Source organism: Nomascus leucogenys, chromosome 1a (assembly GCF_006542625.1).
Source record: "Nomascus leucogenys isolate Asia chromosome 1a, Asia_NLE_v1, whole genome shotgun sequence".
Taxonomy (NCBI): Eukaryota; Metazoa; Chordata; class Mammalia; order Primates; family Hylobatidae; genus Nomascus; species Nomascus leucogenys.
The window spans coordinates 772,586-797,561 of record NC_044381.1 but is presented as its reverse complement, the minus strand read 5'-3'; the positions used below and the strand labels follow the sequence as shown (position 1 = coordinate 797,561).

The 24,976-nt window shown below is 40.1% G+C and overlaps 2 protein-coding genes across 5 annotated transcripts in view; both read left to right on the top strand.

Moving 5' to 3' along the window:
- Nucleotides 1–18,233, top strand: part of CBWD1 (COBW domain containing 1) — a 47,993-nt gene extending 29,760 nt beyond the window's left edge. For all 4 annotated transcript variants that reach the window (XM_003273850.4, XM_003273846.4, XM_030814518.1 and 1 more), the window contains 6 exons: nucleotides 4,139–4,195; nucleotides 9,473–9,524; nucleotides 15,876–15,944; nucleotides 16,048–16,113; nucleotides 17,196–17,325; nucleotides 17,708–18,233. In XM_003273850.4, the coding sequence (XP_003273898.1) occupies nucleotides 4,139–4,195; nucleotides 9,473–9,524; nucleotides 15,876–15,944; nucleotides 16,048–16,113; nucleotides 17,196–17,325; nucleotides 17,708–17,814 (481 nt within the window). In that variant the 3' untranslated portion in view covers nucleotides 17,815–18,233. The remainder of the gene's footprint in view (nucleotides 1–4,138; nucleotides 4,196–9,472; nucleotides 9,525–15,875; nucleotides 15,945–16,047; nucleotides 16,114–17,195; nucleotides 17,326–17,707) is intronic.
- Nucleotides 18,234–20,115: 1,882 nt separating this feature from the next.
- On the top strand, nucleotides 20,116–23,286 carry FOXD4 (forkhead box D4). Its single transcript, XM_030812835.1, has one exon. It carries the CDS (start codon nucleotides 21,332–21,334, stop codon nucleotides 22,667–22,669), a length of 1,338 nt encoding a protein of 445 aa, XP_030668695.1. The 5' UTR covers nucleotides 20,116–21,331; the 3' UTR covers nucleotides 22,670–23,286.
- The last annotated feature ends 1,690 nt before the right edge of the window (nucleotides 23,287–24,976 follow it).

The window sequence follows — 24,976 nt, the reverse complement described above, 5'->3', positions numbered from 1 at the left end:
ATACAAAAAATTAGGCGGGCCTGGTGGTGGGTGCCTGTAGTCTCAGCTACGCGGGAGGCTGAGGCAGGAGAATGGCGTGAACCTGGCAGGCGGAGCTTGCCGTGAGCTGAGATTGCACCACCGCACTCCAGCCTGGGCGACAGAGCGAGACTCTGTCTCAAAAAAAGAAAAACAAAAAACAAAAAAACCGGAGATTTGGTTAACAAAATAGTCAAAGTCACTCTTACAGAAGTTTTGTTTTATTGTTTGTTTTTTAAAAAATTTTTACCATTTTGTACCTGACAAGTACTGACAATAAACTGCTATAAGCATGTGTAGAAAAAGGCTCACCTTGGGTAGTTAAGAGTAAGGAAAAGGAATAGTGTGTAGCATCATCTTAATGGTAAGACTTACGTTGATTTTGTAGCAAATGGAAGTACTAGTGAACCACATAGATTTCAGAAGTAGGAGTAAAAGATTAGAAGATGTGTCATTTTAATCTTCTCTAGACTTTTTCTTAATTTTTAGAAATGTAAGTGGACTGAACAGAGGAAAACCAAAACACAGCTGGTCAGTAATGTTAGATTAATTTGACAAACTGCCTGCTATGCATTTCATAGCATTTTAAGGACTATATAAGCAACGGATAAGGCAAAAACTCTGCCTTTAGGGAGATCAGTCATTGGGCAGAAACAGAGAAGCAAACAAACAAAAAGGCAACATATTAGATATTAATATTAATACAAGAATTTTAAAAGCACAGAGTTCTATAATAATAGGAACATAGAGGGAATGATTACTCAACTTTTCTTGAAAAAGAGTGAGGAAAATATTGACCGAGAAGGCAGTCATTGACCTGAGTCTTAAAGAATGAATAAGGCGTTTACAGATGGACCAGCGTAGGGATAACTTTCCAGGTATAAGGAAGATTTTGTATTCCAGGGACCTTTGAATATTTTAGAATGGTTAGAAAACTTGGTATTATGTAGCACAGAAAAAGTGGTATGACTGAAGAGATAGAGAACTTACCACAAAGGGTCTTGAATGCCATGATACATAGTTTGGATTTTCTTCTGTAGGGAGCAAGGAGTTAGTGAAGGATTTTAAAAGCAACATGACTCTTGGGAGGTAGATTCAATGTGGCGCTAATCTCTGAGGTATAGGAAATACAGGAAGGAGGAGCAACAGATGGGGTAGTGGTGGAAGTAGGTTTGGAAAATGTGATTAGTTTTGTAAACATTTTTGAGTTTGAAGTGCCACTGGGGAAGGCATTTGGAAATTTATTTCCAGAGTTCAAGACTGAGCTATCATTGCAGTTTGCTCAGCTATTTACTGAGCTGTCTGCTGTCAATTTGGATAGTATCTACAGTTTGCATTGTAGATACTGGATACTTGGATTGGCTGGTGCACCCTGTTTGTGAGACTCACTGGAGTTTGAAGAGATGACCATTGGAAAATATCCCTGAGCAGTAGCTGCGATTCCAGCCCCACCTTGGAGAGCCAAAACCCTCTTCGTTTTCACTTTACTGTCCTTGGTCTTAGGCTGCTTAAAGCAGCCTTTAGACATAGGGAAAATTGAAAGCCTCTCTTTTAGGAAAAACATTAGGTGCTTCTGGAATAGAGAGTTCAAGAAATTAGGAGAAAAATGAACTTTTGAAGCTTTTTCTTTCCCTTTTTTGTTTACTTCATTCTCTTACTCAGTTTTAAAATGCTGGTAATGGTCTTTTTTTTTTTTTCTTGGCGATTTTAATGCTTTGGAAAAGATCTCATGGTTTTATCTCCAAAGGAGGAAATTGATTTGATGCCATGGAAATTAGTTTTCTAGTCATAAGCCTTGAATGAGTGAAGAATTTCTTTTTCATGGTGGTACTAAATTTAGGGAAAGCTATAGAAACTTTCATCTGGAAGCTTACACTTTTCCTCTTTATTGAAAATTTGGCGAGAGACTTGGATATTTTATTATTTTCTGTAAAAGAGTGTAATTTGTTGTACAGGTCTAATATTGATCCTTTTTTGGAAGTATGGAAAGAATCTGAGTATAAAGCAGAATTACCTCTGGGTGACATGTATTCTCAAGGACACTGTCACAGTGAAACAGTTTATTTAGAAGCTTGTGTTTCCAAACTGTTGAATTTGATATTCACAAAATTGGCATGTGTAAACTTTATTAAACTTTAAGCTGTTTCCTAAGATGAAGATGACAAACTTGGAGGGAAACTTCATTCATTTGGTTTATTTTTATTTTTATTTTTATTTATTTTTATATTTTTGAGACAGAATCTCACTCTGGTTTGAGACAGAATCTCACTCTGTCCCCTAAGCTGGAGTGCGGTGGTGCGATCTCGGCTCGCTGAAACCTCTGCCTCCTGGGTTCAAGCGATTCTCCTGCTTCACCCTCCGAGTAGCTGGGATTACAGATGTGCGCCACCACACCCAGCTAATTTTTGTATTTTTAGTAGAGACGGTTTCGCCACATTGCCCAGGCTGGTGTCAAACTCCTGGCCTCAAAGTGATCCGCCCACCTTGGCCTCCCAAAATGGAGCCCCCATGCCCCTCGTTTGTGACCTGTCAATATAAATATGCTCAGTAGTGGGGGGAGGGGTAGGGGGGTGAAAAAGGAAATATGTTTAATATTAAGACTTTGGCCTTTTAGCGTAAACTGATATTCAAAAATTTCTTCATAGAACATTTGCCTCTTTGCTTGATCATTTTTCTAATTCTGTACATCTAAAATGCCCAGAATTTGAGTTGTTGTTATAGACTACTAACATAGAACTTTGGAGTAATAAGATGGGAATTTGTCTTTTTGCCAATACAAGCATTCATAATCTAACACAGTATTGTTGCCATGAGTACGAGTATGTGATAGACTGTTGAGAATCAACAAAGCAGGCACAGTTGGTCAGTCCTAAGAGAAAGGAGATGTTTTTTCTTAAATGTTTGTGCATTAAAAAAAAAAATCTTGAATCTGACCAATGATGTTTTTTTTTCCCTGTAAGAAAATTTAACAAATGTTTGGCAAGCTTCTGGAATCTAAATTTGAAATTATGCATTTGTCATTTTCTTTAAATATTTCTTCACCTTAGCTTTGATTATGGAGAAATCACTGTCCTCTGCTGTTTTTTTTTTTTTTTCTTTCGAGGCGGAGTCTCACTCTGCGCCAGGCTGGAGTGCAGTGGTACAATCTCGGCTCACTGCAACCTCCACCTCCCGGGTTCAAATGATTCTCCTGCCTCAGCCTCCCGAGTAGGTGGGACTACAGGTGCGTGCCACCGCACCCAGCTAATTTTTGTATTTTTGGTAGAGACAGGGTTTCACCACCTTGGCCATGGCCAGGATGGCCTTGATGTCGACCTTGTGATCCGCCCACCTCGGCCTCCCAAAGTGCTGGGATTACAGGTGTGAGCCACCATGCCTGGCCTGTCCTCTGCTGTTTTCTGGGCTTATGTTAAAATTATAACTCAATCAACAGTCTTTATAAATTTGCTTTTTTATATTTAAACCAAACCTAATGCTAATTGTGATATGTTATTTATTCTCACCTGATTTGAATCATTGGAGTCAATTAAATAAGTTTAATTATCATTAAATAATTCTAAGAGAAATAATGTCTATTCAGATGGTGGGAATTTTCTTTCTACCTGCAGCCCCATTCTGAATGAATGAAATCAAATCACGTGAAGATCAGGGTCCTAGAGTAACTTAATATTTTGTACCTTGGTTATTTGACTCCTCATTTTTATATTACATGTTATGTCAAGGGAGGGGGAATAAAAGAAATACAAAAATTGCAGAGGTATTTGGAATGTACCTATTTGTTAATTCTATTTGGTCATTTCTTTTGTTTCATCTTTTGAGTAACAAGCTGCTTGGAAAAGTTTCTGTTCTTTAGCTGATTTTTGAACTATAAAAATGTATTTGAAAAGCTCATAAATTTCAGGATTGAAAAGATAATTGAAAGTTTTTTAAAAAGCTAATTCATTGAAGTAATAACCAAACAATTTTCAATCTTGATTCAACTGTGATTCAAATCTTATACCATTTGCCCACTTCTATGAGTTTTATGTATAAAATTTTTTAAGAGTCAGTTTTTTTTCTTGATTAATTGGATGTATTTCACAGAATTTCCAACTGCTCACGTTAGTTTTCTTCCTTTTAGAGTTCATCTCTCTAATGTATTAGATCTTCATGCCTTTGATAGTCTCTCTGGAATAAGGTAGGTTTTGTATAATTTGTTTACTTTTATTGTTATGTACCTTTTTTCCCCATAGTTAACAGGAATGATTTGCACAATTGCATCCATGATTTAAGCTTCCTGCCATTCCTTTGGCATACAAGACCATTCTTAATGAGGTATGTTCTTGAAAGTTGTACTAATTGGTTGTTTGGAAATCATATTGCATTTTCCTGTAGAAATTATAGTGTAAATGATAGTTAACTTTAGAGGCTAATCGTTAACACTTCTACACCATACACTATGTCTAATACTCTTTCTGTGAGAAAGTGCATGAAATACATAGAGAATTTTAGCTTAGGATTCTCACACAAATAACTCTCTTCACTTTAATAATGGATTAGTTTTCTGCCTTCTCCTGTGGGGAATCTTTTTGGTAAGGGAGGGAAGAAAGATTAGTTATTCTTGTGCATCAGTATCTTTTTCTTTTTTTATTGTAGTAAGAACATCTATCATGAGATCTACCCTCTTAACAGTTTTTTAAGTGTACAATACAGTATTGCTAACTATAGGCATGAGGACGTGCAGCAGATCTCTGGAACATTTCAGTCTTTCTAACTGAAGCTTTATATCTGTTGAATAGCAGCTTCCCATTTCCCTGTCTTCATAGCCCCTGGCATCCACCATTCTACACTCTTTCTGTGGGGTTGACTATTTTAATTACCTGACACTAGTGGAATCATGCATTATTTGTCTTTCTGTGACTGGGTTTATTTCACGTAGCATAAAGTCATCAAGGTTCATCCATGTTTTTGCATATGGCAAGGTTTCCTTTTAAAGGCTGAATGATATTCCATTTTCTACATATACCACATTTACTTTATCCCTTTTTCTGTTAGTGGACATTTAACTTGTTCTCACAGCTTGGCTATTGCAAATAATGCTGCAATGAATATCTCATAAGTCTCGTATATGTCCATACAAGGTCATGAAAGTGGACATCTCTCTGGGTATTTTGAATTGGTGGGGCAATTTTGCTTAAGGGTAGGCATGGTGGGTGGCTCTATACTTGAGACTTCTAATTCTCATTCCTAGATATATTTCTTTTCTTTTTATTTATTTTTTTGAGATGGAGTTCTCTGTCACCCAGGCTGGAGTGCAGCGGCACAAACATGGCTTACTGCAGCCTCAACCTCCTGGGCTCAAGTGATCCTCCCATCTCAGCCTCCCAAGTAGCTGGGACCACAGGCATGTGTCATCGTGCCCGACTAATTTTTTTTTTAATTTTCTGTAAGCATGGGGTCTTGCTGTGTTGCCTAGGCTGGTCTCAAACTCTTGGGCTCAAGTGATCCTCCTGCCTCAGTCTCCCAAAGTGCTGGGATTACATGTGTGGGCCACCACACCCAGCCGTATATATATATTTCTAATTTTGCCTTAGCCATGCCCTTAAAAACTAATTCTACTTTCAACTAGTTTTTTTTTTTATTACCTTCAGTCTGTAGTATTGTTCACATTTTGAAAACAATACCTACAGTAACCTGTGAGGTAGGACGTGACAGTGTTTTATTGGACCCCTTTTACTTTATAAATTGGAAAAATTAAATTTGCATGTAGTTTGTTAAAAAAAAAAAAAAAAAACAAGAAAGAAAGAAAAAAGAAATTGATTGAGATTATTTCAGCAGCCAGAAGTGTGGGATAGGCAGGGCAGTTATTCCTCCTTCTCAGTTTGGAAACTGAAGCTCAGAGAGTAAACTTGTCAGTGGCACAGTTATTCAAGAAGTCGTCTTCAGTTGAGAGATACGTTTTTCACCTGTAGCTTCTGGTATTGGAGCAGTACGTTTTTAGACTAAACAAATTACGGTTAAAATTATAAAGATACTTTCGGAGTACCTGGAAAAAAATCAGCATTTTGCTTTTCTAGTTCCATTTAGTAGGAAGGCAGGAAAGTTTGGTATGCCTGAATTACATGTGAGTTATTTCTATTTTTCTAAAAATTCTTTTGTTTGTTTGTTTGTGTTTTTGTTTTTTTGTTTTTGAGACGGAGTCTCGCTCTTTCACCCAGGCTGGAGTGCAGTGGCGCAATCTTGGCTCACTGCAGGCTCTGCCCCGCGGGGTTCACGCCGTTCTCCTGCCTCAGCCTCCCGCGTAGCTGGGACTACAGGCGCCCACCACCTCGCCCGGCTAATTTTTTGTATTTTTAGTAGAGACGGGGTTTCACCGTATTAGCCAGGATGGTCTCGATCTCCTGACCTCGTGATCTGCCTGCCTCAGCCTCCCAAAGTGCTGGAATTACAGGCGTGAGCCACCGCGCCCGGCCTATTTTTCTAAAAATTCTTATAAATTACGTAAGGTAAAAATGACTACTTGTTGTTTTATGGTAAATATAGTTACATCCTTTCAAGCCACTGCTGTACAAAGTTGTGAAATCTCCCTGAGCCTTTTTCCCTCATGTCAGCTTCAGGTATCCAGTATCACTTATGCTTGATAATGATTGTATGAAAATCATTTAGAATTATACTATGTTTTTTCATATAAAGCTTTTGTTTTACTAATTTTGAAATGACTTTTCCTCCATTAAGCTAATACAGCCCTAAGCATAAATTTGGTTTGTTCATTTAAAAATGGTCTTTTTTCCCCATCTTAGTTCTGGCTTTACTAGGGAGGTAGATTGGCTGAGGTTGTCACCTAATTTTGGGAGCTTAAGAGCCTTTGTCTTTTGCTACCCATTTCTGAAATAACCAGAAGTCTAGCCCATCCTAACTTTTCTCTTGATGATCCTTTTCTTCTTTCTACTTCAAGGTTCTAGCCCTTCATTTGACTATCAGTGCTATTTCACTAGTTAGCCATGATCCCTTTCATCCTCCATGTCTGGATTAGAACTATTTTTTTAATTTGATGCTATGGGCAGTTTTGATAGTTACAGATCCTGTGATACATTTAAATATGTTTACAGGGGGAAAAAATGAAACAATACTGCATGAAATTTGCCTTTCTTTTTTTTTTTTTTTTTTTCCCTTGGAGACAGGGTCTGGGTCTATTGCCCAGGCTAGAGTGCAGTGGTGCAATGTCAGCTCCCTATAGCCTCTGCGTCCTGGGCTTAAGCCATCTTCCCACCTCAGACTCCTGAGTAGCTGGGACTATAGGCACGCACTACCATGCCTGGCTAATTTTTTATTTTGGTAGAAGATGAGGTTTTGCCATGTTGCCAAAGCTGATCTTAAACTCCTGGGCTCAAGTGATCAGACCACCTCAGCCTCCCAAAGTAATGGGATTATAGGCATGAGCCACCACACTTGGCCTTTTCTTTTTTTTATGTTTATTTAATTATTTTATTTCGTTGAGACAGAATCTCACTCTGTCACCTGGGCTGGAGTGCAGTGGCTATCATGGCTCTCTGCAGTCCTGAACTCCTGGACTCCAATGATCCTTCCTTCTCAGCCTCCTGAGTAGCTGGGACTACAGGCTTGCACCCATGCCTGGCTAATTTTTTTATTTTTACTTTTTTGTAGTGACAGGCTCTCGCTACGTTGCTCAGGCTCGTCCTTGAACTCCTGGCCTCAAGTGATTCTCCTACTTGGCCTCTCAAAGTGCTGAGATTATAAGCCTGAGCCACTGAACGCAGCAAAATTTGCCTTTCTTAAACTAATTTATCTCTGTTGGGTCCAAGAGCTTGCAAGTTGGTTGTCATTTAATATGTTAAACACTAAAATATTTTTTAGTTGAAATTTTATTTTTTCCCTTTACATATTGTATCCTTTAGTGTTTTATTTCACTAATAGGAATTATAGTATGAAATCGTTTCCCATCTCGATATTCAGTATATCAATTTCTGTTTTTCCTTTCTACTTCTGTCTTTTGCTGTAATTTGCTGTAATACAGGTACTTTCATCAAGGCATCCAGTTCTTCATATCATTCTATACTTTTACTTGGGAGAAATAGAAATGTTGCTAATTCCATCTTACTGACAATACCTAAATTATTGTTTCTTATAGAACATAATGATTTAAATATACAAAACACTAAACTGTTTGAGATTTTTTACATTTTATGCGTGCAGAATTTACATTTTATGTCCGCAGAGACAAAAATTGTTATAAGATTGCAAGTTAATGTGCAAGATGATTTCCGATTCATGAATTTCAGGTTTTGGTAGCATATCCTTATCCACTAGATTAGTCTTTTGAAAATGTGTATAATAGGGAAAAAATCGAGGGCATGAAATTCTGAGACTTACTGGGAACTAAACTTAAATGTTTGTTGTTAGATTTTTTTTTTTTTTTGCTGCACATTAAGTTTTAGACAGTCATTGTCCAACAACATTAAATACTGAACATATGGGAAAAGCATATGATTTTTCAAAATGTTTTTCTAAAGTAATCTCATTCTACACTTAAGAGCAGTTACAATGCTTTAGTGACACTTGAAGTAGCCCTTTAATGTGATCTCACCACTATAGGGAAGGCTGTTGCATGACTTTTTTGTGTGTGCTTAACTGCTAAACAGGAGAATCTTTTCCTGAGCAACCAGCTGCGAAGGATTTAATTTGACATTCTCCCTGCTAGGACCCCCCAAAGAGACTCATTCCCTCCAATAGTTCCTACAAATTCTTTCTCCTTCCTAAACTTGCTGTTACTAATTTACCCCTCACTGTTCTTCAAAGCAAAACATCTGCAAGGTTTTAAGTCCTTTCCCCCTCCTGTCCTGTCCCCATCAGTGTTGAAATGTATGCTACAGTTGTTATGGTTGTAATTTGTTATGCCATATTGATCTTCTTGTGCTTTTCATATCAGAACAATGCATTTTTAACATTCTGACTTTCTTTTTCTCTCAATTGGTAACTGACTATATAGAAAATTTATATTTGTGGATACTATTTGTTTTTTAATAAGTTCAAGGGAAAACATTGATAAAGGAAAATTTATCCTTTTAACTTTCTTTAAGGAGAAAATTAAGGAACTCTGAGCGATACTAGAACGGTTATATATATATTTAAGCTTGTATTAAACCTGTTGTAATGGTGAAGAAATCTACTGACATGTTTAACCATACAAAATAGTGTTGCTAAGAGATTAATTTTTCTCTTTATTCTGTGCATATGTATATATATGAATGTGTGGTTTTTTTGAAGAAATTTTAAAAAAACTTAATCTGCCAGCTTTTCTCTACTGGAGTTTGTGAACAATGTGTAAAATTAGAATTACAGAATATTAGAACAGTCAGTTATGGAAAATCACTTCATTATCCTTGTGTCACTAAATAACGCATAAAGTTAAATCAGAAGTGTATTCATCTCTGAATTTCTAATCAGTTGTTTTTAGTTTGCAGAAAAAACTTCAGCATGTGCCAGGAACACAACCTCACCTTGATCAGGTAAATAAAAAAATCTAAATCCAAAATTCTTAATGAATGATTTTAAAGGACCTCTTTAACTAAATAGGCTATGTTTAGGACTATTTTATTATAAACTTTTTCTAAAATGGTATTTTTGAACTGTGGTGATAATTTTTGGAATCTTAAATGCTTTTGACATAGTCTAATTCTATTTCTTAACACATAATAGGAATTCATCAAACCAGATTTGTTTTAGAATCTGAGGAAATCATGCTTTCTAGCCTTTCCATTCTGTAGTTGCTTAGCATATTGATTAGTTCTGATAGGGATTACTCCTTAAAAGCAGCCTGGGGGTTCTACAGGCAGTCTGTTTTTAAGTAGGTTGAATTGTTTAAGGAAAGGTCTGATATAAGCATGGCTTATTTAAATAAAAATTGACTTGGAGTTTCACCTTCAGGTAGCACTGTAAATTTGAACTCCTTAAGATGTTTTCCATGCTCTAAAATTCTAATCCCTAAGGTAAATATCTAAGATGCTAGGAACAAATTAAATATAATTTTACTGTACCTGCGTTTCTGTTAAGCAGATCATAGATCGTAGAGCTTTAGGATAACTTCTTTGTTCCGCTTAAAACCCTGAGTGGTGGAGTGGGGGATGTGTAAGTGAGCAGTGTGCCTAGTCTCCCTTCCTCTCTCTCAAGTGATCACTCGGTTTTTGAATTGCTATTGGTTGTAATAGGGCCAAGATAACAGCTAGTTGCATTTGTATTCATTTTGGTTCATATTTATGAGCAGGTTTACTGCTATGTTTGTGGCACCTTTCCCTGTGAAACTTTTGTTAATAGGATATTCCTCTTCACGTATCTTTAAAATGAATAAATGAGAGAAATACAAGTCCTTGGGGATAGAATTTATGGTAAAAAAAACAAAACCCAGTTCTTTATGATAGTCGGTATCTGTCATATAGATGAACATGAAGCACATTTGAGCTTCTGGGTAAAGAACATGATGCCAAGAATCATAGGGATGAAAAGATGAAGAAAACGCAGTACTCACCATGAACATTTGGAGCGGCCAGTGTCTCCATCCGTAGAATCTCGAATGAACCCCTGTTGTGGCAGTTATGATGCCTTGTAGTTTGGTTGAAATGCTTTTGCCTTGCATTAGTCTATAAATTCCTTAAATATAAAATCTTTATTGCTTAGTACAGGGCTTGGTGGATACTCAGTGAATATTTGTTAAAAGAATGAAAAGCTGTGTTTCTCAAATGGGATATAAATCAGAATCACACGTGAAGCTTTCTAAAAAAAAAAATCGATAACTCAGTAGTTCTCACCCCTCAATCTCCAGGATTGGGACTTGGGTATGTGTATATTAATGTATATTTTTAACATTTTATTATGGAAGATTTCAAAGATATAAAAGAATAAACAGAATAGTTAAGTAAACCCCTTGTATGCATCACCCAGTTTAAATGGCATCAACATTTAGCTGATTTTATTTCACCTATCCTCCCAACATTTCTTTTGCCTGGAGTATTTAAAAAAAACAAATGTTTTTTAATAGGAAATTTCAAATGTGCATAAGAGTAGAATAGTATAATAAGCCTGTATGTACCTATTGCCCTTGCTGTAGTGTATTAAAGCAAATTCCAGACATTATGTCATTTTACTACTAAATAGGGCATATCTATATTTTTGTAGCCTCTGTAGGAGATTCTGATGCACTGTCCTGCTTTAGATAATATAAACATAGGGAAAAATAGTATCACAGCCAAAGGGCTGTGGGATTCAGAGGCATGAACAATTTCATTTGGTTCAGTGGATCTGAGGTGTAAGGGAGGAAATTTATCTTTTCCTCGCCTATCACTAGATTTATGGCTGAGGTCTCTCTAACAGAAGACCAGCTATCAAGAGAAATTTCAACATACAAATTTATTTAGTAAGTTTTACTTGACACAGGAGCCTTCATAAAACATACTTGTGTATGTTTTATGTTAGTTATGATATGGAAGAGGATAGTAATGGAGAAGCATAATTAGATAAAACAGTATGATCTAATAATAAACTGGGAAGAACTTAGCAAGGCCTGTTTGCTCAGATTTTTCTCTGTGACCGTTCATATTCAGACTTAAGGATGTTCTTTTCCTCTGTGTATAGAGAGGGCACCTCTTAAATGAGGTTCTTATGACCTGCATCAGTGGAAGGTCAGAAAATCTTTCCTAGGTTTTATGACCTGCTTCAGGAGAGAAGGTGAGAGTGACCTTCCTGATTCTGCCATTTTCTCAAATACTGAGGTGTCATATTTTGGGATAGCATGTCCTGAACCCCATCAACTGCTTCATGAGGATAGTTTTTTGCTTGTTTGTTTTGGTTTTGGTTTATTTCTTTGCATACAGTAAAGCATGCAAATGTGTAATTTTAGTGTACAATTCAATGTTTGCGTTTTGTTTTTGTTTTTGTTTTTTTGGGCTTTTTTTTCTGAGATGGAGTCTCGCTCCGCCTGGAGTCTCACCCAGGCTGGAGTGCAGTGGTGCGACCTTGGCTCACTGCAGCCTCCTCCTTCTGGATTCAAGCGATTCTTGTGCCTCAGCCTCCTGAGTAGCTGGGATTATAGGCATGTACCACCATGCCTGGCTAATTTTTGTATTTTTTTTTAATTTTTTAGCAGAGATGGGGTTTCACCATGTTGGCCAAGCTGGTCTCAAACTCCTGACTTCAGGTGATCCACCTGCTTCGGCCTCCCAATGTGCTGGGATTACAGGCGTGAGCCACTGTGCCCAGCCTCAGTGTATTTTTACGTATATTTGTACCTATATATCTGTCTATATGCACATTCAAAGACATATCCTTCTAACTCCCACTCAGGTCAAGATATAAAAGATATCCAGAATTGTAGAGAGTTCCTTTTTGCCCCTTCCCAGTCAAAGAAGGAGTAAGTGCTATTCTGATTTACTCAACAAAAAATAACTTTGAACTGGTAGGATTTTTTTTGACAGGAAGAAGTAAGGAAAAGAGCAATATGGATGTTTAAAAATGAGAAGGTGAAAATCTTACAGATGAGTAGGTCTCTGGTACAGAAGTCTTAGTGGAGAGTTGGTACTGGAATCCTGGTCTAAGGTATTAGGTTTTAATTTGCTAGACAAAGAGAACTTAATCAGTACTGTCTAGGAGTGTTACGTAAGCTAGATTGGACTTTAGAGTCAGGAGACCATGCGGGAAGATACTGTGTGATGAGGTCCTGAAACATGTTGGTTACAGTGAGACTAGAAATGGGATAAATCCAGAGCTATTTCACCAGTAGACTTGCCTGAATATCCTGTCTGACTGAGTATGGATCAGAAAGAAAAGAAGGGGGGATGGGAAACAAGCCTAGATTGACTAGAGAAACCTAGAAATAGAAAAATCGGGAAGGCAAAGTGATTTGGAATATAATGCCATATATTCAGTTGTCCTTGGTGGCCAGATATTATAGTATAGATATTATACAGGCAAAGAAGAACAGAGGGCTAGAGTGTGAAGGTACAGATTTTGAGTTTAAGCACATGAGGGGGCTTAGTGTTCTGGATGAAGAAAACATATAAAGTTATTGCATGTTAGGTATTGTTTGCAAAAGAGTAGAAAATGGAGAAATAACCCAGTGAGTTAAAGAAGAAACAGACTAAATAAACAAACCTGAGTAAGTTGTTCTAAATTTTATTTTAGAGGCAATTCCTCATTTTGCTTTAGTTTTCTGAATTATTGCCTCACTTTTCTGTTTCTTTCTGTGTCAGCATACATGGAAAAAGGAGTTAATTTTAGATTCAAAGCAAAAACTGGAAAAAAAGAGTCTGAAATGGGTATTACGTAGGACATAGTATGTGTGTGTTATTAAGGCTCTATCCCTGAATTTTTAATGCAGTTGGATTCTTTGTTTATTCCCCATAAGGAACACCTGGGTTTGGAGAGTGGGAAGGTGGAGGAGAAAACCCAAGTGACAAATGATGTTTAGTTTATTATTAGAATCAACTGTGAGTTGTGACCCTTATCTTCTGCACTGGGGATTACAGATTTTTTCAGGGTTTTTCTAACGTGAAAAGAGTTTATTGGTGTAGGAAAACATCTGGTTCCAAAATATAGATCATCCTTTTTGAGCCCCATGATGTGTTATCTTAATTTTTAAAGCCTTTTTTGTCTCATACTGGAGTTTATTGTACCCCTTAAAAATATTAAGTCACATATTTAACCTGACAAAAGCAAAAATCATTTTAAAAATCTTTAGGCTGGATGTGGTGGCTCGTACTTGTAATCCTAGCACTTTGACAGGCCCAGGTGGGTGGATTGCTTAAAAACCCAGGAGTTGTAGACCAGCCTGGGCAACATGGTAAAACCCCATTTCTACAAAAAATACAAAAAATTAACCAGGCGTGGTGGCATGTACCTGTAATCCCAGCTACTCTGGAGGCTGAAGTGGGAGGATTGCTTTAGCCTGGGAGTTCTCAACACCAAGCTCTTCGGTCCTGCTCCTCAGAGCACTCTCCCTTCAAAGGTGCCTCACCACCATTTACTCTTTCAAATTCAGTTTCTTGTGTGTTCTTTTAAATTTTTGCCCTTGCAGAATGGCCATAATCCAAAAATCAAAAAAATAGTAGATGTTGGCATGGATATGGTGAACAGGGAACACCTCTACACTGCTGGTGGGAATGTAAACTAGTACAACCACAATGGAAAACAGTGTGGAGATTCCTTAAAGAATGAAAAGTAGAACTACCATTTTATCCAGCAATCCCACTACTGGGTATCCACTCAGAGGAAAAGAAGTCATTATACGAAAAAGATACGTGCACACGCATGTTTATAGCAGCGCAATTCGCAATTGCAAAAATGTGGAACCAACCCAAATGCCCATCAATAAACGTGTGGATAAAGTAACTGTGATATATATATACATACAATAGAATACTCCTCAGCCATAAAAAGGAGTGAATTAATGGCATTCGCAGTGACCTGGATAAGATTGGAGACTATTATTCTAAGTGAAAGAACTCAGGAATGGAAAACCACGCATCGCTATGTTCTTACTCATAAGTAGGAGCTAAGCTATGAGGATGCGAAGGCATAAGAATGACACAATGGACTTTGGGGACTCAGGGAGAAAGGGTGGGAAGGGGATGAGGGATAAAAGACAAAAATTGGGTGCAGTGTATACTGCTCAGGTGATGGGTGTACCAGAATCTCACAAATCACCACTAAAGAAGTTAACCAACACCACGTGTTCCCCAATAACCTATGGAAAAAAAGAAATGTCTCATATGTTTCTGCCTAAATTGGTCTTTAATACTTACCATTAGCGATTCTCTGAGTTTGGATTATAAAATAGTATTGGTCTTACTGTATTTTCTGCTGTAAGCCTGTATGATTATGTCATGGTGAGTAAAATTGCTCGGCCAGATATGCAGTTCTAGGAAGTTATGCAAAGCTGTGCTTTAGTATATTATTGTCTACCTTTTTAAAGTCATTTTGAGCTTGGCTTTTGAGCCTCTATTTTCCAAGGTGGGGTGTATGTTTTTACAATGTTATGCTTAGCCCTTGTGTATTTTCATCTCTGAGTTTGAAATTTGGGGTTATATTGGGAAAGGGAGGTTTGGGTTTCAATTATGTGACCTGTTAGAGGAAATGTTAAGCTTCTGTTTCTTTAGGGTAGACAGTGAGAGATTTATCAAGATAAAGAAGAAAAATAAATCCTAAAGTTAATATTCATTACATGATGATGTCACCCTTACTAAAGCCAAAGAGGGCATTATCCTGTCATTCTCATCACTAAGAACTCTTCTCCTCTTGGCACATGCTTATTCAGTTCAAGATAAGCCAAGCCTTTCTTTTGTATTTTTTTTTTTAAGAGAACAAATTTACTTTGGTATTGAGTTTTATTCCTGGCTCTGGGTAGCTTATTTTTTTGACCCTTGTTTTCCCCAATTTATAAAATGAAATCGTTATCTTCACTCCCCAGGATGGTTGTCAAAAGATAAAATGAGGCGACTCAGGCAAAAGTACCTGGCCCTGTGTAGTGAGTATATTGTATGTGTTGCATATATTCTTATTGCTGAGAATCCACGAAAAAATGAATTAAATAATGAGGACCCTTTCATCAGGGTTTTTGAGTGAGTTTTTTAAAATACAAGGTAGTAGTTTGTGTAAATACTAAACCCATTGGTACCTCTGCAGAATGTAGGAAATAGAGTTGCTAATTCGAAAAAAATAGCACATATGCTGAAGAAAGTATAATACCTAATATATATGGTTTAAGCAATGTAAAATTCCATGAATATGTTCCTTTTCATGTTAAAATTTGTGATTTAAAAAATATAGTGATATTACTATAAAGAATTATTATTATTTCCCTTGATTTACAGAGTATTGTTACAATCACATTTGAAGTACCAGGAAATGCAAAGGAAGAACAGCTTAATATATTTATTCAGGTGAATGCAATTTTTAACTGATTAATGATTTATCAGCGGTTTTGTTACATAGTTGTTGCTATTAGCAATGGTTGGTCTTATTAAAATATGTCACTTGATACAGAATCTCCTGTGGGAAAAGAATGTGAGAAACAAGGACAGTCACTGCATGGAGGTCATAAGGCTGAAGGTACAGTTTACTGTTGGCTGTTACAAAAACTGTATTTGGTTTTAAACAGAAACACTGGTTTTAGTACAAATCATCTTTGTCTACTTTCATTTTTCTTTATTTCATGACTGAAAAGGAGCTTTGGAAATCACTGCATAAGGCATCATTTATATGCACAGCTTCCTTTAGGGTTGCAGCTAGAACAACCTGTGTGCTTTGAAATGTTACCTTCTGCTCTCTATTCCCAAGTACAGAGAAATAATGTTGCAAATTTCACTTCTGCTGAACATTATGCTTCCTGATGCATTTAGCAGACACTAAACATTTGTCACACTCTAAACAAAGTTACAAAGGACTGGAAGAGTTCTTGTTCTGTATTTAGAAACTCACTCACATTACTTGATATTTGGGTATTTAAGTCATGAAACGTATTTCTTCCAGGAAGCAGTGATTCTAGGTGTATGCTTAACCAGTCAGTTGAGTGCCTACTCTTGTGTGTTCACAAGTGTGCACAGTTTTTGGTATATTAACATTATTTCAAATAAATTAATTTCATCCCCATAGGAGCCAGTTTATCAGATAATTCGTTTCTCATTTCTGCAAATCAATACAAAATGAACTTTTATTCAGATAAATACAATAGTTTTTCTTCATTTCATCATTGTTCATTGATTGCAACCCATTTCTAAAACAAATTATTTAATATAACCAAAATCCTTTAACTTCTCAACTTTTCCCACTAAAACTGTGAAACATTATATAAAATCTTTAATCAATAGGATATGATACATATTTCATCATTTTGTTTCAGGTTTTGGTTGTGATAAATAACACTGAAAACCATCCTAATAGATGTATTAACTTTATCATTAGAAAAGGGGATTGTTCAGAAAAAGAATACACAGAAACCTTTTTTGAAAATTAAAAACATTAAGAAACTTTTTGTAATTCACAAATAATTGGAATTAAGTAATTTTCTCAGCTTAAGAGTTTGTATTTTTTAAGTGAATATCAATTATTAATCCATTAACATTGATGCTCTATTTCTGCTTTTAAGTTTGAACTGAGGCTGATTAATGTTCAGTCAATTCTCCTTTGAGCAGGGATTGGTGTCAATCAAAGACAAATCACAACAAGTGATTGTCCAGGGTGTCCATGAGCTCTATGATTTGGAGGAGACTCCAGTGAGCTGGAAGGATGACACTGAGAGAACAAATCGATTGGTCCTCATTGGTAAGTCTCAAAGGATTAACAGTCTTAAAGTGAAAAATACGTTTGAAAGGGATATCATTTGCCACTTAAACAGATTAACCATTCAGGTCCTCTTTTATAACTAAATAAGCCTGTGGTCAGTGTTCCGTCTTTATCATGTTACAACATTCATAAAAGCTTGTTAGGACTTTTGTTCTTTTTCAGTTTTAGAAAAGTGATTAATCCAAGCACCAATGTGATTTTGATGTACTGAACTGGAAAGTTAAAAATGGAATCACTCAGTTACTATTCTTTTTGTAAATTTCTAAATACCATAAAGCATTTAATGAACTGGAATTGATAGGTGAACTGTGTCATTTTAATAAGCATAATGTAATCACGTCGTATTTTGTTTTGTTCGCAGGCAGGAATTTAGATAAGGATATCCTTAAACAGCTATTTATAGCTACTGTGACAGAAACAGAAAAGCGGTGGACAACACATTTCAAAGAAGATCAAGTTTGTACATAACACTAGAAGCATTTCTTATCAAAACGATTGGTTAATAAAAATAAGTTTCTACTGGGTATACTTCAAGCATTTATTTATTACTTTAGTTATGAATTCCAATAAACTTTAAAATGGTATTTATTTTACAGCATAAATAAAATGTAGCAAATCAGTACTGTAAAACACTTAACTTTCATACAATTATATATAATATCCTTTTTTTTTAAAGAATGGTATTTCACTTAAATATCTTTTGAAATTGGCTTTGGAGTTTACATATACTGAACATGAAAGTTTATAATAATGATGATAAAACTTTCAACATTGTCATTTTTTCTTAGAACTTCAGCTGGTTGCAGAGGTATGATTACATTGTTATTAAATTTTTTTAAAACAAGTGTCACCATTTTACGACATGAAATAAAAGGTTATGACTGTTATTGATGTTGATGTTGACGGCCTGATCACCGCTGAAGGAGTGTTTGTCAGGTTTCTCCATTGTAAAGTTACTCTTCCCGCATTTCATACTGTGCTCTTTGGAAGGAAATCACTGAGCACAGCCCACACTAAAGGAATGGGGAGTTGTAGTGTACTTTCTTGGGAGTGGTCTAAATAATTAATTGAAATTCTTTTGCAAAGGACAGTTGTCCCTTTCGCTTTGTTTATTAGTTTGATCATTTATGTTTATCAGTGTGGACACATGAATATTTTATACTTTGGGTTACAATTTAATACTACTTTATTTTGTTGCTCAAATTATCCCAGCTTTGGCCATTGGGAACTCTTTCAGTTTTCTCCTGTTCCCCCTTTGACATACCCCCATCAATGTGGGTTTTGTGTTTTGTTTTTGAGCGCCTCCTTATTTTTCTCCTTTATTTTTAAATAACCCCAATCCCTATCGAAGTTGGCGCTAGGAAAACTAACAATACTCCCTTTCCCAGGTCATCCTATTCCTATGCTGATGGAGGAAATGTGCCTCACATGCTGGGGGCGCTGGGGAGGAGGCGTCTCGGATTATGTGGTTGAATAAGACACCTGGCCTGGCCCTCCTGGAGCTTAGTTTAGTAGGTCACACAAGCAGTCATTGGTAAATTTGGGATTCAAACAAATCTGTTAGGCTCAAACCTGTCTGTTATTTGTCCTCCAGGCTTCATATAAACTGAGGAGCCTTCAAGGGTGAAAACTTCAGGAGCAGCGAAGTTTTAAAAAACGATTAGCAAGAAAGCTGTTCTCCAGATTTTATCCTGAAGGCACTAGCTACTTTAAGCTATTTTTTATTGTATTTTGCCCTTGCAGTTGGCGTTTGATTTCTCACTGAGCATTCATTGTCATAATTATAGATACTATGTGACTATCAATGGCATAATATTCTTTTATGCTGCATTTTTATTAGATGGCACCTCAAAGTTTTCCCAAGTAGCTGGGTTTTAAATTATGAATATATACAGTGGCATAGTATCTTACTTAGTATTTTAATAAGATCCTTATTTATATAACAAATATTTGTTTTATTTCTCTAGTGCTACTTTAGTCTCTGAGCTAATTTTAATGAAGCCAATCTAAAAATCGTGTTACTTCTAAGGATGTCGAGTGAGTGAGGTGAACAGTTCTGCTGTCATATTGCCCCTCCGCAGTGCAGACAGTGAATGAGGACCCACTGATTTAAAGGCAACACTGCAGCCCCTTCTTGCCTCATTGAAGTCCCAAGTTTTATTATTACAGTAAACGCACTTAATGTTGACATTTCTGAAAGAATGAAGAGGACGGGCACGGTGGCTCACGCCGGTAATTCCAGCACTTTGGGAGGCTGAGGCAAGCGGATCATAAGGTCAGGACGTCGAGACCATCCTGGCTAACACGGTGAAACCCCGTCTCTACTAAAAATACAAAAAATTAGCCAGGCGTGGTGGCGGGCGCCTGTAGTCCCAGCTACTTGGGAGGCTGAGGTAGGATAATGGCGTGAACCCGGGAGGCGGAGCTTGCAGTGAGCTGAGATGGCCCCACTGCACTCCAGCCTGGGCGACAGAGCGAGACTCTGTCCCAAATAAATAACCAATCAAATTAGCCGGGCGTGGTGGCGGGCACCTGTAGTCCCAACTACTCAGGAGGCTGAGGCAGGAGAATGGCATGAACCCGGGAGGCAGAGCTTGCAGTGATCCTAGATTGTGTCACTGCACTCCAGCCTGGGCGACAGAGCGACTCCGTCTCAAAAAAAAAAGGAAAAAAAGAATAAAGAGCCAGAGCCAGGCATAGTGGCACGCCTGTAGTCCCACCTACACAGGAGGCTGAGGCGGGAGGATCACTTGAGCCCAGGAATTCAAAGCCAGCCTGCACAACATAGACCCTGTCTCTAAAAATGAATTAGTTAAAAAGGATGAAGAAAGGAAGGAGGAAAGGGAGAAAGAGAAGCCCTTATAGGCTGGGTGCTTTTCTTGTATGTGGGGCCACTTTGTAAGAACAGGATTTTTCAAACTGGGCCCATACTGGTATGTGTGAAATCAATTTAGTTGGTTATGGCCATTTTTTTAAAAAGGAAATATCAGTGATCACTATCGTGTAAGTGTATTGTTTCGTGAAACCCATCTTAGTTATGTGTTATGTCTGTATGTGTAAGATTGTGATATAAAATGTATTTCTTACTGTGGTTAAGTATTCAAAGAAATTGGAGAACCATTGCTGCAAGGGGACAGAGGACTCCGTGTGAGCTCTCCTGCCTTCCCTGAATAAACTTACACAATTTAGTGCTGGGACATTTGAACCTTTTCTGAAAATTTGGGTCAGGGAGAGCATCTTGGGGAGGTGGGTAGGAAGGTAGAGGGAGCAAAGCAACACTCCCCTGAAGCCTGGGAATATTGTCAGAACCTTAAATATAATTCAGCTCACCATTCCGGATAAGGACAGACTCTACCAGTGAAAATGGGTGATTACCAGCTGTGAAACACAGAAACATACTTTTACGGTTACACATTCCTTTACAAACAACCGTGTACATTTCAGCCTCCCGCTCCACCATTTCTTTTCTCCAGGAGGGAAGACTGCATGTCGAGGTGGTCATAGAATGTTGAGTATCATACTTTCCTACCTCGCTTTTATTTGCGCGGTTTTAAATGCGCCTTAACAGAACCCATGCAAAGGCTTGCCAACTGGCTGGCTGCGCCGGATGAGTAGAGCATCTTCCCTGGTGGCAGGTGGGTGCGAGGAGGAGGGGGCTGGGCTTTTCTCCGGACGGGTGTTTGCCCAGAAGACCCTCATCATTGGACTACGTCAGGAGGAAGTGGCACCGCTCAGAGGTAGGGGAAGAAGGGTTATAAAGGGGGGAGTCCACCATACATGGTCTTGAAGAAGCTTTTATAAAAGGCAAAGCCATCTTTGCCGGACGTTGTTGGAAAGGAGTAGAAACTAGCAGACGAAAACATCCCAAAGGGTAACCATTAGCATTCCTGCTTCTTGCGACATTCATCCCAGGCTTCCAGCTCAGCCCGCCCCAGGCCAGGTGATCGGCCGCCACATCCCCTGCGACTGAAGCACCTGCTCCTCCATGAGCTTGTCAAGAACTGAGCGCCTTCGCTCCACACCGCAGCGCAGCCTCCGGGACTCCGAAGGGGAAGACGGTGAAATCGATGTCCTGGGAGAGGAGGAAGATGAAGTCGAGGAGGAAGACGAGGAGAAGGAGACGAGCCAGCAGTTTCTGGAGCAGTCGCCCCAGCCGGGGCTGCAGGTGGCCCTGTGGGGCGGGGGTGCCCTTCCCCAAGAGCACATCGAGGGCGGCGGCGGCCCGAGCGGCCCCTCAGAGTTTGGCACCAAGTTCAGGGCACCGCCAAGGTCTGCGGCGGCCTCTGAAGATGCCCGGCAGCCGGCAAAGCCCCCCTACTCGTACATCGCGCTCATCACCATGGCCATCCTGCAAAGCCCGCACAAGCGCCTCACGCTCAGCGGCATCTGCGCCTTCATTAGTGGCCGCTTCCCCTACTACCGCCGCAAGTTCCCCGCCTGGCAGAACAGCATCCGCCACAACCTCTCTCTGAACGACTGCTTCGTCAAGATCCCCCGCGAGCCGGGCCACCCAGGCAAGGGCAACTACTGGAGCCTGGACCCCGCCTCCCAGGACATGTTCGACAATGGCAGCTTTCTCCGGCGTAGGAAGCGTTTCAAGCGCCACCAACGGACCCCGGGAGCCCACCTGCCCCACCCCTTCCCTCTACCTGCTGCACACGCCGCCCTGCACAACCCCCACCCAGGCCCTCTGCTTGGGGCCCCTGCCCCGCCGCAGCCTGTCCCGGGGGCCTACCCCACCGCCGCCCCCGGGAGACGCCCGTACGCTCTGCTGCACCCTCATCCTCTTCGCTACCTAGTGCTCTCGGCACCCGCCTATGCCGGGGCACCGAAGAAAGCAGAAGGCGCGGACCTGGCGACCCCCGGCACCCTTCCCGTGCTGCAGCCCTCACTTGGTCCTCAGCCTTGGGAGGAGGGCAAGGGTCTGGCGCCGCGACCGGGAGGCGGATGCATCTCTTTCAGCATTGAGAGTATTATGCAAGGGGTCAGGGGAGCGGGTACAGGGGCTGCGCAGAGTTTGTCCCCGACCGCCTGGAGCTACTGCCACCTGCTCCAGCGACCATCATGCCTGTTGCATCCCCAGGCCGCTGCCCCTTTGCTGCACGTGTCCGCCGCCGCCGCTGCTCGGACAATTTTGCAGCAACAGCAGCAGCATCAGGAGGAGGACTGCGCCAGCGGCTGCGCTCCCACCAAGGGCGCGGTGCTGGGCGGGCAACTGTCGGCCGCCTCGGGGCTGCTGAGGTATCAGGCAGCGGCAGAGGGCTCTAGGCTGACATCGCTGGCTGCCCCTTTGGGCGGAGAGGGGACCTCACCAGCTTTTTGAGCATCGCCCACGCCCAGTTCCCTGGCCAACTCCCCAGGGCCCTCCTAGAGCCAGGTGGGAGGGCGGAGCGACCCGCAGCTGCTCACTCCACCTTGCGCGGCCCATACTGGGCGTGTGCATCTGAATCCCGCTGGAGAGCAAACACGAACTTCTGTTCGCTGCAAAATGGTTAGAAAGAAACAGCTGGATTACGTTCCTCTAAAAACCACCTGAACGTAACCTTCGCAGGGCGTCAAGTCGTCTTTTCTTGCCTTCGGTTGTGGCTTCTATGGCTTTCCCGATTTGCACATTTCCTGGGGTACTATGAACGTGAGTGGGGTATTTTGTTCCGGCATTAAAAGAAAAACAAGCAAGCAAACAAAAACACAGCCTCCGATGCTAAACGTGTTCCCCCTTCTTCACTTCCTTGAAACTGGAAGTATTATTCCTAAGTCAAGTGCAAAATGCTTCTGCTCTCTGTGTGTTCCCGATAGGGATGTTTAATGTAAGTAGGATATGAATTTCAGAACATTGATTTCTTATCTGTGTGTCTGACGTGCCATCTTTATTGTTAAAATTAAGATGTTAAAATTAAGCCTAGTTATATAGACGAAATAAAATGCTAAGTCACTACACTACATCGTTTATTTTCTATTCCGTCTCATTCTTCCCTTTCTAAATGGAACTTTTAAAAACCCACATTATTTTCTCTCAATTTATTTTCACAATTCATATTTATTATAGATAGCAGAAGTAATCCATTTTAATATGGCCTTTAAAAATTCCAAATATTTGAGGTTGAAAACGTCCTGGCTTTTAAAATAGGAAATTTACTATTTATGAGACTTCCAAAAGAAAAGAATAGGAGGGCATGTAAATATATTTTCCATTTATTTTTCATCACCCCCCAACAAGCTGGAAAACCATTTGAGATCAATTTGGAATGTACTGGCCAACATGTGTATATATAAAGCACTAGAATTTTCAAAACTTATTTCTTAAAAAAGAAACTCTGAAAAGACTTTGCAAATAGAAAGGTTTAAGTGTTGCTAGGCGTCAGGGGACGGAGTAGGGGGAAACTAGACAAGAACGCCCATCATGAATTGCTCCCCACAAAGAAAACAAATTTCTAGGAACTTGGCCGTTTTCCCCTGTCCTGAGTGGGGTTCCCGATTCTGTGCCGCTTTGAGGGAAGCTGCTCTGTGAATGTGAGAAAGTTTTTCCCCCAGCCCCCTTCAACTCCCCAACCCCAGCTATGAATTTCTTATTTCAGGAGGAAGGACAAACATGGAGACACACATTTTTACAGCAGTCTAATTGGCCGATTTTTCTCCGGCTTCTCTTCTCCATCCCATCTCTTGGAATTTCTTGGCACGCCCTACCTGAGATCCCCTACGGGAGATTTCCTCCTGGCTCCTGAGGTTCTGAGGACGTTCTGAAAAGTTCCCAAGCCCCACTTTTGGTAGCTGCCCAGACCCCAGCTTCCAATTCTTCCCTCTTCTTTGCACAGGTAGCCGTCAGCCCCATAGCACCACCAGCGTCCGAAATAGACCACTTTTAGCAAATCCGGCAGGGCTGGGGCAGTCTAAGAGTTTGGAAACAAACTGAGAATAGAGGGGTCCTATTTCATGCCAGTTTCTCGCTGGTTCACGTTCCAACTCCCCTCTGCCTTTTGTGCGAAAACGTCTCCGGGCCGACCTTCATTCATTTATTGTCAACAAGCGTCCTGGGAGAGCGGCTCCAGCCGGCCGCTGAACCCAGACGGGACTTTCTCCAGGCTTTCTTGGCACCCTCCCAATTATCTTCCTTCTCTTGCTCCAGGCCAGACCAACACAGCTACGAACATGGGTGACTGAGGGTCAGACCCCATCCCGGAACGGCCTCCAAGCTCCTAATTTTTGCCTAATGTTAAACCATATCCAAAGATGAATATTTAAACAATCAATTCAGTGGCGGAGTAAATTAAACGTTATTCTCCGATCAAACAGGAGCTTCGGGTCCACCTGTCTGGAAGCACCCAGGCGGCTTGGAGAGGTCCGGCCTTCGGGTGCGACCCGCAGGGGTTGCCCTGCCCGGCTCGCGGAACGGACGGTCACCTGGCGCGGCTGCGAACCCGCCAACGACACCAAACACCTGCCGGGCAGACCAGGCGTCGTGGAGGCGCCGCAGTTCCCCCACCTCCCCCCAGGCAACGACGCGTCCCAGGGGCGCGGTGACCAGACCAGGCCGCCTTCCTGACTGCACAGAGCAAGAGGCCGCACTCTGGATCCCACGCCGAGTCCCCGCGGTTCTGCAGGGAGGTCCCGGACGCCTCCCAGATCTCGGGCT